This window comes from Branchiostoma belcheri, unplaced genomic scaffold (genome assembly GCF_001625305.1).
Source record: "Branchiostoma belcheri isolate BF01 breed outbred unplaced genomic scaffold, Haploidv18h27 scaffold71, whole genome shotgun sequence".
In the NCBI taxonomy this organism is placed as follows: Eukaryota; Metazoa; Chordata; class Leptocardii; order Amphioxiformes; family Branchiostomatidae; genus Branchiostoma; species Branchiostoma belcheri.
In genome coordinates this window covers 946536-960012 of record NW_017804365.1, presented here as the reverse complement: position 1 = coordinate 960012, position 13477 = coordinate 946536, and the positions used below count along the sequence as shown (strand labels likewise).

The 13477-nt window shown below is 41.3% G+C and overlaps 1 protein-coding gene and 1 long non-coding RNA gene across 2 annotated transcripts; both read left to right on the top strand.

The window, feature by feature from the left end:
• The first annotated feature begins 239 nt into the window (after positions 1-239).
• On the top strand, positions 240-8724 carry LOC109484935 (NACHT, LRR and PYD domains-containing protein 3-like). The gene is made up of 6 exons (XM_019788294.1): positions 240-489; positions 1856-1926; positions 2251-2508; positions 2778-2822; positions 5034-7818; positions 8251-8724. The coding sequence occupies exons 2-6, from the start codon at positions 1896-1898 to the stop codon at positions 8318-8320; spliced, it is 3189 nt and encodes a 1062-aa protein (XP_019643853.1). The 5' UTR covers positions 240-489; positions 1856-1895; the 3' UTR covers positions 8321-8724.
• Positions 8725-10350: 1626 nt separating this feature from the next.
• Positions 10351-13216, top strand: LOC109484943. Its single transcript, XR_002141103.1, has 3 exons — positions 10351-10464; positions 11115-11224; positions 12537-13216. It is a non-coding gene; the product is annotated as an uncharacterized LOC109484943 (long non-coding RNA).
• The last annotated feature ends 261 nt before the right edge of the window (positions 13217-13477 follow it).

The window sequence follows — 13477 nt, the reverse complement described above, 5'->3', positions numbered from 1 at the left end:
TTTGGCGACGCCATAGCAGAAGCCCATGAATGATCAGTTCCTGCCTACACACCCACAGCTACATTTTCTCAGATAAATATATATTATAAAACACCTGCAAAATAAACTTGGTCAGTTTCATGCAACTTCGATGTTCATCTGTTTGGTCGGAATTGTACCGTAAGGTCAATAGCGGTCACCCTTGACTCAATATGATTGGTGGCGCCAATGACGTCACATCTTCCCCTGGGAACGGAGTAGACTGTTCCAGCCCCTGGCCTCCCACCATGGCGGTGGCTGGGGGGCAGCAGCACTAAAACTTTGTAAAAATCAAGTTTAACCTGTTCAAATCGGTCCGTCATACTACCACGGGGGCAAGGGAACTGTCAAGATTCAAAAGCCCAGCAGAAAACAGTTCTAAAGGACGTTAACTCTTTGTAGAGTTGAAAACAAAGGCGCAGGCAAATCGTAGGATAGTATTACAGGAAACTTCCTCAAACGACTCCTGAGGTAAGTGTTTTTGATCATGACATCACGAACCGGGAGGTAGAATCGGGAAATCAAAGTCACTATATACGTACCACATGAAAATATCAATTTGAATGAATTGGACGAATTTGCTGTCCTGCTAGCTAGCCTTCCGGACTAAGGAAGCCTTATGCTTTATGCGTAGTTACATAAAATTCGTAAACTCGGCTTCCGAGTTTAGCCACCACAGCTACTGGCCTGCATGGTTGCATGTTTTTTTTTAAAGGAAAGTACTAGCTAGTAAGTGATTCAACTGTTTTTCCTGGCTACCTTACGCATCCCGCATAACAACAGCGAACTGGTCACGTTTACCTAGCCTCCTTCGCAGTCTTGTTGGGCGTTGGCGTTATTTTTTTCTGTGATATACGGCCGCGAGGGACGATATGCTGCCTTCTCTCCGCGGCAAAAACTCCCTCGGCAGCAAATCGTCCCTAGGCCTCCCAGCCGCATATTACTCGCGTCGCTCACAGAAAAAGATAACGCCGACGCCCAACAAGACTGCGAAGGAGGCTAACGTTTACCCCAGTCGGTTTTCCCCGGTCTGTTTGCTTTACAAATTTAGCTCTGCACACAGGTGAGGTGGGAAAGTAAACAGCCGTTACAAAGACATGTTACTCAAATGACGGCCGTAATCTTGTCGTCATGACAACGGGCAACAGGTCCCGAGTCACCAGTAGGGCAAAGCGGCATATATACCACGCCATACACAAGGTCTCATTTGTAATCACTAAGAACTTGCTATGATACTACATGGTAATTGATAGGAATTTTAAAGCTGTGTTATTTGTAAATGAAGTAATTATGAATATGTTATATGATGTTATATGAAACTTTATTGCATGTTCATTCCCCGGGGGGATAAATGCACGGATGTACAAAGTACAATGTACTCGGAAGTACTACTACAACAATAGTAATAAAGAAAGGCTAACATCAGGTCTAAGGTATAGATATGCTAAAAAAAGAAATATATATATATAAAGTGGTATAGATCTAAGTTCTAATGGCTTCTTCTCTCTTGTTGAAACATTTTGAAATATACCTACATACTTCATTGGTGACGTCTATATTTGCACATGATATGATATATTTAAAACCATAATGAAATCGGGGCCTCATTTGCATGATAGGTGAGAAATTAAAATGCCACAGCGCCCTTGTTGTTTTTAGAAAGGATAACTTGTGATATCGGAGCAAAGACGATCATCAACTGATGATTTATCCAAATGAGTACCTTATTTTCATAACCAATGAGAGAGGACGCACTTACCTGATTCAAGGAGGTTGTCTGAACAGAGGAAATGTCTAAAGATGTTTCTTAGACTTTTTTATTCTTTTTGTATTGCAGATTTAACAACATATGCAACTCCTACAACTAAATCGTCGCGATGGCTGAAGGCAAACATGACAATACAGCAGGTAAGGAACTTTAAATTTACAGTAAGCTTTATTGTGAAATATTAAACACAGTTGGCAATCTGTGGTTGTATCGCCAGAAATACTGGCATCATGACATAAATTTGAATAGCAGAAATACATGTAGGTACTACTAGTATCTGGCAACCCTTTTAAAGTACCATAATTGTTTATTAAAAACAGGCGTAGTCTTCTGCCACAAAAAAAGTTTACGTTTAACTTGATACTATAACTTATAGAATATTGTTTTTGTTACATATTCCATTGTTTTTTATTATGATTGATGACAAATTATGAGCTTAAAAATGTCCCTTTGTATTTTTTCAGGAGTGAGAAAGTACTTCTTTTTCATTAAGGAGAATGTCAGCTCAGATTGGAAAGACCTGGCCTTCCATCTTGATTTTCGGCGGTCAGACACTGACAACATTTCCGGTAGAAACCTGGATGACAAGTCCCGCTGTATGGACCTGTTGGAGGAATGGCTCAAGTGTAACGGGGAGAGAGCCACCGTAGAGGTCCTGATGGAGGCTCTGTCTCAGTCAAACCTACAAAGTACAGTGGACGGACTAAAGAACAAATATCCTGGTATGTAGTTTTCTTTCATTTCATTTTACAGCAAGAGATTGTGTGCATTATTGTATGGGATTTTATGTGTCCTGTTCAGTTAGGAAAGGAGGGATATTTCTACATTAGAATTGTGAAAGATGGCCCTAACATTCTTAATGTAATTTCTTGTAAAAGTTGTGAAAATTTTGATATTAGAAACCTACAACTTTGTAATTTTATTATGCAATGAAGCAAAAGAAGTGGAACAGTTTTCGATATTCATATGGTTGAATATTCCATCTATATAGAGTTGAAGACATCACAAGCCTCAAGTAGCCAACAGGAAATGAAAGGTAAGGAATCTCGAATATCTGCTGTACATAGCTTCATGGTTTAAGTACCTCCCTGAACAATGGGTATTGTTTTGGATTTGTCTGTATGTGTGCCTGTGTTTCTGCATATTTGTGGTCATCGTAATTTTAAAAAAAAGTAATAAGATTCAGGAGGATAGGACTTTCACACACTATCATGTAATTTAAGTAGAAAAGACTATCAATCAAAATAAATTATATAAATTCTGTAATTCTTTTTACAATGTATTATTTTTTACAATGTATTAGACCAAGTAAAGAACCAAATTTACAAACAAAAGCTCTAAACATTTCATGGAGGTATGAGATCTCCGAACTCTTGTTTACCATTGTGTTTGTGTATAAATCGCTACTAAATTCCTCCTTCCCTTTTGCTTGTTACAAAATGTTTTCCAACCAGGTACACCTGTAATAAACGTCTATCAAAGCTGAATAGAACATTTCTTTACGCCCTTTTTTTAACACGAGCCTACGTTTCAAGGACTGTCTTTCATCTTTATCAGGGCTAATATGACTGGTTTACTGTGCATTAAAACTGGTGTTACCGGTTTGCTATATATGCACTGAAGCTAGGTTTCACTGTACACTGAAGCTAGGTGTTACTGGTTCACTGTTCACTGAAGCTAGGTGTTACTGATTTACTGCGCATTGAGGCACCAAGGTGATAGATCGAGAATACAACAGATTTATTCGATTGATTGTGGAGTATAGATCATAGAATTCACCCCAGTCAAGTGTAAAACAATTGTACCATAACATATTACATAGAATCCATTCCAGTAATGAACCGTGATGCATGTACATGTATATGGGGGTCGGGAGTTAAAGACTAAGTCATGTTTGGGACCAAATTGATACCTGGCAATTGTTTTAATAATGATCTTAAATTTTGCCATTGTGCCATTATTATGAAATTATGTGACAAATTTATATTTTAGCCGCATTAGTGTCACGTGCAGTTCCAAATTGAAAGCATAGTTATATATGGCATTTAGTGATAATCAACAACACTGAGCTAATGCGGCCCTAAATCTAAATTTGTCACATAAAAATATTGATAATAATCACAATGATAGAAAATTAAATCACAATGATAGAGAATTAAAACGATTGCCAGGTATTAATGTGGTCCCAAACATGAATTAGCCTTTAACTCCCAACTCCCAAATATATGCATCGCGGTTCATGACTGGACTGAATTCTATATGTGTTATGGTACAATTGTTTTACGCATGGGACAGTATTGTTACAGTACATTTTGCTTCAATGCACAGTGGGCCAGTAATACAGCTCCAGCGCATAGCAAACCAGTAACACCTAGCTTCAGCACATAATAAACTAGTAACATCTAGCTCCGGTACACATGTACAGTAAACCAGTAACACCTAGCTTCAATGCACGGTGGGTGCACAAGTAACACATAGCTCCAGTGCACAGTAAACCAGTAACACCTAGCTTCAGCACATAATAAACCAGTACCATCTAGCTTCAGTGCACAGTGAACCAGTAACAGCTAGCTTTAGTGTAATCAACCCGTAATATCTAGTTTCAGTGCACAGTGAACCAGAAAACATACCTCCAGTACATAGTAAACCAGTACACCTAGCTTCAATGCACAGTGAACCAGCACCACCTAGCTCCAGCGCATAGTAACCCCCAGTAACACCTAGCTTCAGCACATAGTAAACCAGTAACATCTAGCTTCAGCTATACTTATCTTCAGTACATAATTAACCAGTAATACCTAGCTTCAATGCACAGTGAACCAGTAACATCTAGCTTTAGTACACAGTGAACCAGTAACACCTAACTTCAGTGCACAGTGAAACAGTAACAGCTAGCTTCAGTGCAGTAAACCAGTAATAATTAGCTTCAGTGCACAGTAAACCAAGAACCATAGCCCCAGTGCACAGTGAACCAGCAATACCTAGCTTCAGTGCACAATATAATACACCAGGTATATTAGCCCTGATGAAGATGAAAGGCTGCAATCTAAATGCCGGCTCTTGTTTTAAAAAGCGGGTGTGAATTTGATATTCAATCATTTCCCAACCTGATGAAATTATTCACAGACGTCTGACGCAATATAGTTGTATACAAGTATTACTTGAAAAGCATTCCATCATCAACTATTATTTAGATAGCTATATGAGGCAGTCGGATCGTCTCGCATCGGTGACCTTTCTATTTCAGAACTGTTCCAGAAGTCTGTGCAAAAGTACTATGAGTTGAAACTGACTTACTTCAAGCCTCTGATCTGGAATGACAACTTCACTGTTACTCTTAGTGACATCTTCACCCAGTTAGAGTTGATACCAATACAAGAGAAACAACTCAAAATGTCAGACGGAAACCAGGTCTGGCGAGGACATGGAACAAAACTCAAATCATTAGACGACTTGTTCAAACCCGACGATGGCACAGGTCAAGCCAAAGCACCAAGGTGCATTCTGATTGAGGGTGAAGCTGGAGGAGGGAAGACAACGTTTCTGTCCAAAGCAGCCCTGGATGCCCTCTCACAGAAGACAGAGCTGGGCAAGCGACACGACATCGTCCTGTTGATCCGACTCCGGGAGGTGAGAGAAGGGGAGACCATAGACGAGATGGTTTGGGACCAGTGTGTTCCTGAAACAACTGAGGGTGTTGATGTAGAGTCTATCAGAGCAATCCTACAAAGGAACGAGTCCCGAGTGCTCTTTCTCCTCGACGGGTATGATGAACTTCGGCCAGAAGCCAAGGCTGACAGACAGGCTATTCCCAAACTGCTGGATGGCAAGCTGTACCCCAACAGCACAATCGTGATCACCTCCCGACCCTCGGCAGGAGTGCAGCAGTACACTCGGCCAGACTGCCATGTACACGTCTTGGGTTTCTCCACCGCACAGGTGGTACAATATATCAGGCAGTATTTCAGTAAAAACTCCGAACAAGGAGAACACCTCATAAACCAGCATTTCAGTATTGAAAGTTCGCGTAATATTCCTTTTCTTGAGTTTATCACGGTCCGTTCAGAAAGCCGTATTGCAGAAGATTTGATCCATACTCCTATTTTCCTGCTTTTGGTTTGTGTGCTGTGGGAGGAGGACCAAGAGACGGTGTCTACTGGAACAAGGACGGGGCCGTACGGCAACCTGCTGACATGTCTAGTCAGAAAGTATTGTAAGCGGGAAGGGGTGGACATGCCAACAGACGGGCTGCCTACAGAAGTGGCGGATTCATTACTGCATTTTGGCAAGCTAGCTCTAGAGGCACTGCAGAGGAATGAGGCCCTTATAGATCTTGCAGAAGTAGAGAGAGAAAATGTGAATTGGGAGTTACTGCTAAAGCTGGGCGTGGTCTCCTTGGAAGTTTCTGCCTCTAAATTGCATCCAAGGAAACAACTGAACTTTTCCCACAAGACGATGCAAGAGTTCCTTGCCGGAAGATATGTCTCACATGCTCTGGTGAACCAAGACGTTGGTGAACTGTTGGATCTCTCCTCTGTAAGGAAGGCGTTTCAACTCAAGAACCTGCTTCGGTTCACGTGTGGCTTTAATTCACAAGTGGCACAAGCTATCTTTACTGAGCTGAGCAATCTCCGTAGCAAAGTGTTTCCACATGTGCATGTAGGTAGGTTTAAGGAACGAATAAAGGCAGATAATGAGAATACAAAGAGAGCTTATGAATACTTTACTTTCCTCTGCCTTGACCTCCTGCAGGAAAGAAGGGGAGACCAGGACGTACTGAGGGCTGCCATCAGTGCCCTACCTGTTATCTTCATAGACCTTCGCACTAAGCCACAATATGATCTTTTGTATTACTTGGCTTACTTGCCATCGCAGCATCCTAGCAAAGTCATACTTTTTGTCCATTTTGACGGTGTTCCTGAGAACCTAGAACGTTTTTTTGACACCCTCTGTCATCATCCGCGGTTAGATTTGAGAGTAAGGATTCCATCATTTGGTTCACCTGATAAAAGTGCCAAGTTGGTTTCAGTTCTGAAGAATGTTCCTGGTCTGATGGCGCTAAACTTATCGTTTGCAAATCTGACACCCTCATCACTCCAACAAGTTGTGCAGGAGTTCAGCCACATGTCTCAGTTAGAGGAGCTGGATCTTTCTTTGAACCCTGACCTTGGTGATGCTGGGATGGATGTCCTGAAGGATGGACTGTCCAGTATTCCAAAGCTAACTGTACTTCGTCTGCGTGGCTACTTTGGAGACGGCATGACAGCTTTAGGCATTGCATCGATGACTCCATATATGCGTCACCTTGCGGGTCTCAGAGAACTGGACATAACTGACAATGAGATCGGCGACACCGGGTTGGAATCTCTCACCGACGTGCTCCACGTCTTCACCGCCTTGCAGGTGTTGGGCCTGAGAAGGACTCGTATCAGCTCCGCAGGCATGCGCACACTGGTCCCTACACTGTGTAAGCTAACCAAAATGATGGAACTGGACATTAGCAACAATATCGACATAGGTGACCCTGGACTGGAATGCCTGGTTGACCACCTCCCTCACCTCACAGGCATGAAGGTGTTAAAGATGTGGAACATAGGTTTCACTGACCGGGGAATATTTGCTTTGGTCGAAGCTCTGCCTCATCTGCCGGAATTACAGGTTCTTGATGTAAGGTACAATAACATAGATGAATCAGGGATCGTCTCACTGGTTCAAACTATCTGCCAGCTGGTGGACGGTAACTCCACAGTACAGGAGCTGCACATCGGTATAAATAAAGGAGTGACGGGAGCTACTTTGGAGACGATTACACAGCTGATCAGCGCACTGCCGTCACTGACCGAGCTCGACTTGTCTGGTCACTATGATGAACCCGCACACCTATCTGACACCGCTGCCTCTACTCTGGCCGAAGCTCTACCCAGACTCCCTGCCTTGGAGAAGCTGAGCCTGTCTAACATCTCCGTGGGGTCTGAAGGGTTCAAGGTTGTGATGCAGGCTGCTGAGGAACACCCAAAACTGGACGAGCTGTCGTGAGTATTACCTTAACTGGGTACAGCATACTAAGTTTCACCACAATTTAGTTAATGATACCTAATTCCCTATTACTGGTTTTACTTTTACTCAATCTCAGACTAACTACTGAACAGCACTTATAGTGACGACTCCCTGCAAATTACAAAACCTCTACATAAACTGTCACACTAGAAGTGCAAACACATTCCAGGTCATGGTAAATTATGTTAGCTTATAAATCAAGACAAACGAGAAGAGTTTGACAGAAGAGATATGTGCTAAGTACATACAGAACATTATAATATATGTGTTCCATCCGCGCAATGGGTATATGAAGAAATGTGGACGTGTGTGGTCTTGTATGGGATTTCTCCAGTATACAGTCTATCTGACAAATTAGTTTGTACAGTAGTAACTAACTGTTTTTTTTAACACTATTACAACTACAGGTACTCGCCGCGGGATCCGTTTCCTGAGGAAGTGTACACCAGTGATACCTGCTTGACGTTTATTAAGTGACGGCTTCATGATCGAAAGGTCTGACTGATACATGCTTTTTTTCATTGATTTGTGTGATTAGCCTGTATAGTTGTGAATTACATCTACATGTAAAAATACCATTTCTGTGAATCAAGAGATTTATAGCATGCTAAAACACAGATTTGTTCTCTGCAATTGAATTATAAGGAAACAGACTGGTACCGTTGATTGGATTATGAGTGTTGTGGCCTACGAAAAATCTCCTATGTACTGACAGGTTATCATTCGAGAGAATCCAGTTATAATAGAATTTCATCTGTGTTGATCGTAATCATAGTACAATGCTAAAGCATCGTACTATGAGCGAATTCAGTTTTAGTGTCGGATATGTCACCAATATGCAATAAAGGTACCTGTGCCATGTACATAGGAAAAGATCTGAAGTAAAAATGTGTCTGACTTAGTGTTTGGAATGATAACTGGGCACGTATATTTGCATTGGTTTACCTTAGTAAATGATAGGCTGGCTTTGTACAGAAATCTTAAGTTATGACTACCTCAGTGTGACTTCTGGAGTCGCCAGCCAAATGACTTGGGTACCCTACCCACGTTGCTCCACATATTATTCTATCTTATTTTTATATTTTACTTAAATGTATTTAATTGTATTTTTCATTTCATATTCACCAGTACACGTCTTTGGCCCGTTTTTCAAGTTTCCCCGGGTACATAAACAAATACACACTTACTAAAGCAATAAAATAGACAAATTACATTTGACAATAGGCAAGCACCATCGTTAACTTAAGTTCAGAACAAAGCAGAATGAAAGTTCTATATCGGTCCGTTTTTAAAAGCCGTTGTGGCGGTAAGTTGCTTTGTAGAATGTGTTTCCATAATACAGACCCGTGAAACTGCAGACCTACGCCTAAAAGACAGCAGGTATTATTACACTACACTGCTACAGTACACATCAAATATTACACTATACAACCCTTAATAATAATGGTGATAATTACCATAAAAGGACCCCCAGCATGACCGCTAGGGGCGCCTGCCAAATGACCTATGGCCTTTAATATACCCCCCCCCCCCCCACACATACACACATCCACACACACAATGACACATTACTCCACATGAAGTGGAACGCAAAGGCCATGGATCATAGGATCCCCTTGGTTCAACTAAGGGACAGTGTCTGGGAGTGACTCGCTTGTGTGTGACAATGTTTGTCCTACCTTCAGCTTTTTAAGATAAAAGGTTCAAACACAATAACACAAAAGGGGCGTTTGCAGTAGGAGCCCTACTGTTGTTCACTGGATACAATGTTAATGTGCAGTACTTAAAATAGGAAGTTATATATAATTCTAAGGTATGTACAGTTCTCAGTATTCTGATCATTGTATGCAAAAAGACCGGTTGCTTGAACCAGTACAAACTGTATGTATCATCTGTCCTTCTTTTAACAACCATACAATGTTTCTTTAAGTACTTTAATCAAATAACCATATAATGATTACCAGTAAGCAAGCTGAAGTATATATCCATAAGTTTTCATTTTCAATTCTCGACGTTATAAGAACATTCCTTCCGCTATACAAAGTGTAAACAACTAGAGCTGTAAATTGAATATCTTAATTGAGGAATTGGTAACAACGTCTGTCAACAATGGTTTACTCGTATTGTAATTTGTATTCAACAGAGGACTGAATTAGCTTGCAGACGAATAAAATATAATGCACGGAACAACTGAATCATGGAATAAACATAAACATGGGTCTGTTTACTTTAAAACTACTTTTGCAAATGGACTATCGCAATATTTGCTAGCTTTTTTTCTTCATCTATATACGTCTGTCACAATATCACATACACTAACAAAAAGACCGCCCGTCCTAGTTTCTGTCCGTATATGGCATGTGATACTTAATATGTGATACACAATGATGTAATCAGCCGTCAGAGTAGGATGAAATTTCATCCCTCTGCCTCTGGAGGCGCGTCCTTAGCATTGACGTTACCATGGACCGCGGAGTGATACGCTGTGCAAATAAAAGGGGACGAAATAGTACGTGACGCGGTAGCTGTACCGTCGCATTCAGCTGCTCTAGTCCTGTTTCGCCGTGTACTCCATCGTACCCGAGGCCGACAGACAACTGTGACTAGTACCGTGTGACGAGGTAAGTAACTGTTACGGCAGAAAGACTATTTGAGACTCTTTCGCTGAGTCCCAAAGACGCAGCGACACCCAAGTTTATAGACAAGATGGCGACCGAGTTCTACCAGGTGCCTCTTACCTGCGGATAGTTTCTGCCATTTGCCTCCTGTTTACGTTGTGCTTGTGCATGTATTAACTGTTCACAAACAAATCGTGAAGCTGTTGTTGTTAACAAAAATCATAGAAATTGACAAAAAAACAGGCCAACAACTAGAAAAAAGACATGACAACAGAACAGACGTGATGAAATGTTAAGCGTTCCATTGTTTGTTTTAAGCCGGATTGCATTTACAAGAGGTTTGCGGGCTTTAGACGTCTGCCTGCTCTGCCGCAGTATGTAGAGCTAATAAGTCAGATACGTTACAGATCTACAACCAAATGTGAGCTGGCAAGTTCTGTACAGAGTGACTTGTTCCAGTACGATTCGTAATGTATCGGAAAACCTTTGGGCACACCTGGGCAAACAAACCCCACCCCCATGGTGCATGAAATTGGCAGGATTCTCCCGGTACCCTAGTAGGGACACGTCGCCTATCGTTTGATATTTGATGGTGTTTACTTTCGTATACGCCAACAGTTACAAAGGACTAAAGTCCTCTTTTGTCAATGCAGCCTTGAGCCGTCTGTGTTTGCCGCCCATGCCAGCCTGTGGCTACCGACGTCGTCGTGCTGGTCGTGCTAACCGTTTGTTACTAGTGCTGCTATCCGAAGTCAAGGTTCAGGTAAGTTGTGAAATCATAAAAATTCCTACAACTCTTTTATAACGTTTTACACATGGCGAATGGGTTCAAGTGGGTAACAAGTGTAACACAGAGACGTTGCAGGCTCACTGCTGATTTGGAATAATGCCAAGGTGTAAACTTCAAAGTTAATTTGCAGTTCAGGTGTGTATACGCCTATGTCAAAGGTTAAGGCCACCTTGTCAACAGTTCTGTGTTGCATCCCCCCCCCAAAAAAAAACATGAACACTACGAAGTGGAATGCAATTGTATTCCGAAATGTGGTCCATTGCCAAACATGTTTTGTAATTACACGAAGTGAAATGTATGTTGCATTCCAAAACATGATCCATCCCAAAATATGAGGTTCGCAATCACGTATTTGCCTTAACCCTAATCTAAACACAAACACACAGACGTACAACAAATCTTACTTTGTTGGCAGACACAAGATGGCGTCCCTGATGGCCCACTGTACAAAACACTGATTGATGCTAGACAGCGTTGTCGACCACGTTATGAAACATTTCAAATCGTGGTGCAACTGATCCATGTTTTTGAATGACACGATTTGTAATGCAACAGGGTCCTTTGTCTCTGACATAACTCACAATCCCCTAGAATTCAAACTGCTGTGTATCGTCAATATTTTCATAAATCTTGCTATGCCATCTAGAAATGGTCTTATTATTTGGCAATTGATTGGTGCTAAATATTTTTTTTTTAAAATTGGTGATTCTGCAAAATGTTCGTGACAAGTGTACACCATAACGAGTAAAACAATCTAATATTTCACATTTCCGGATCCGTGATGCATTTACTTGTTTCATTTATTATTGTTAATTTCTCGCCGATGCTGTGCATTAACGCACATCCTCGAGTTCTTTTTACCTTCGCCATGCCATTCATTTCCTCCAAGCCTGTAGGGAGGTCATGTTGACATTCCTGTCAGGCGCGGTTTCACCATTTACCCTCACTTCCGGTGACTCTACTTTATTCCGAAAACCACTAAAACACAAGCACCCCCCCTCACACACACACAGTGAAAACAAGCGTTTTCACACATTGCAAGGGTAATTAACGGGGTAAGCGGGTCAGACCGCGGTATAATGTACGTGCATGGACATTACAATTCATGAAAGACTACAACCTACCAGTACGCGTAATCTTATCAAAATCACTAAGAACTACATGTACAATGTACATTACATTTTCTCTGTCAAACACCCTTTGTTCTCACTTCGCATATTCATAAACAGCCAACCATAAGATATCAATTGCTTTCATGACATATCGCTTTGTACTTATCTTGTAGCGGTAGCGGTCGCCGCACTTGCAGGGATTGGAAAGCTGGCCCGAGACAACCGCAAGTGAACCCCCCCAAAACTGGCGCTGCTGGTACCTTGATAATGTATTCATACTACTAGTACAATCAAATTCAATATCAATTGTCTATGTTTTTAAAAATAGTGCTTATGAATTTTATTATTGCTCATTTGATGTCTTCTCGCTTCTGCATTCCAAAACATGTGTCTTCCCTTAATTTGCTATAATGTTTCGACAGATGAATATTATGGTAACTACAGATAAGTAGCAATGCTGAGAGCGATCCCTTTAGTGACAAAGAAATGATTTAACTTAAATCTATTCAGTTCCAGCGTTACTGTTCTAGGTTTTAAGATGAGTTTCAAAGTGCATGAAGTGTATTGTCCTGCTGGACCTCTTGATGAACTATTAGAGAGAGGAGAGGCTTCCCTTAGGCAATATGGCCTTCACCAGAATGAACCAAATGAAGCAAAGGCAGCCGTTAAAATTGTTAATTCTTGGTTGAAATCTAATGAAACTGTGGTGTTATTTAGTGGGATGAAGGTGGCCCAATCTAATGAGAAATATACAGAAGAGTCTTTTTGGGAAGGTGTCTTTCGTGAAGAACATTGTTCTATTGAGTATTGGGACAGCCTGTTCCTGGACGACAGGAGGTACAGAGAATTCGAAGTTGACCTAGCAGAACGGATTCCAAATGACGAGTACAAGTGCATGGTGTTTCATCATATACACAAGTGGTCAGAGAGATTTAGAGATTTTTTCTGTGATAGAGAAGTAAGTGTAGACAGTAAGGTCGCTGTGTTGGAGAAGCAAATAAGAAATATTGCATTTTTCTCAAAGGGACGTGCTTTTGGTTCTTTTTGGCACATGATGAGCAAACCAGATGATACGTTAAAACAGGCATTAGCTGGGGGTGGAGATACGGTTCCT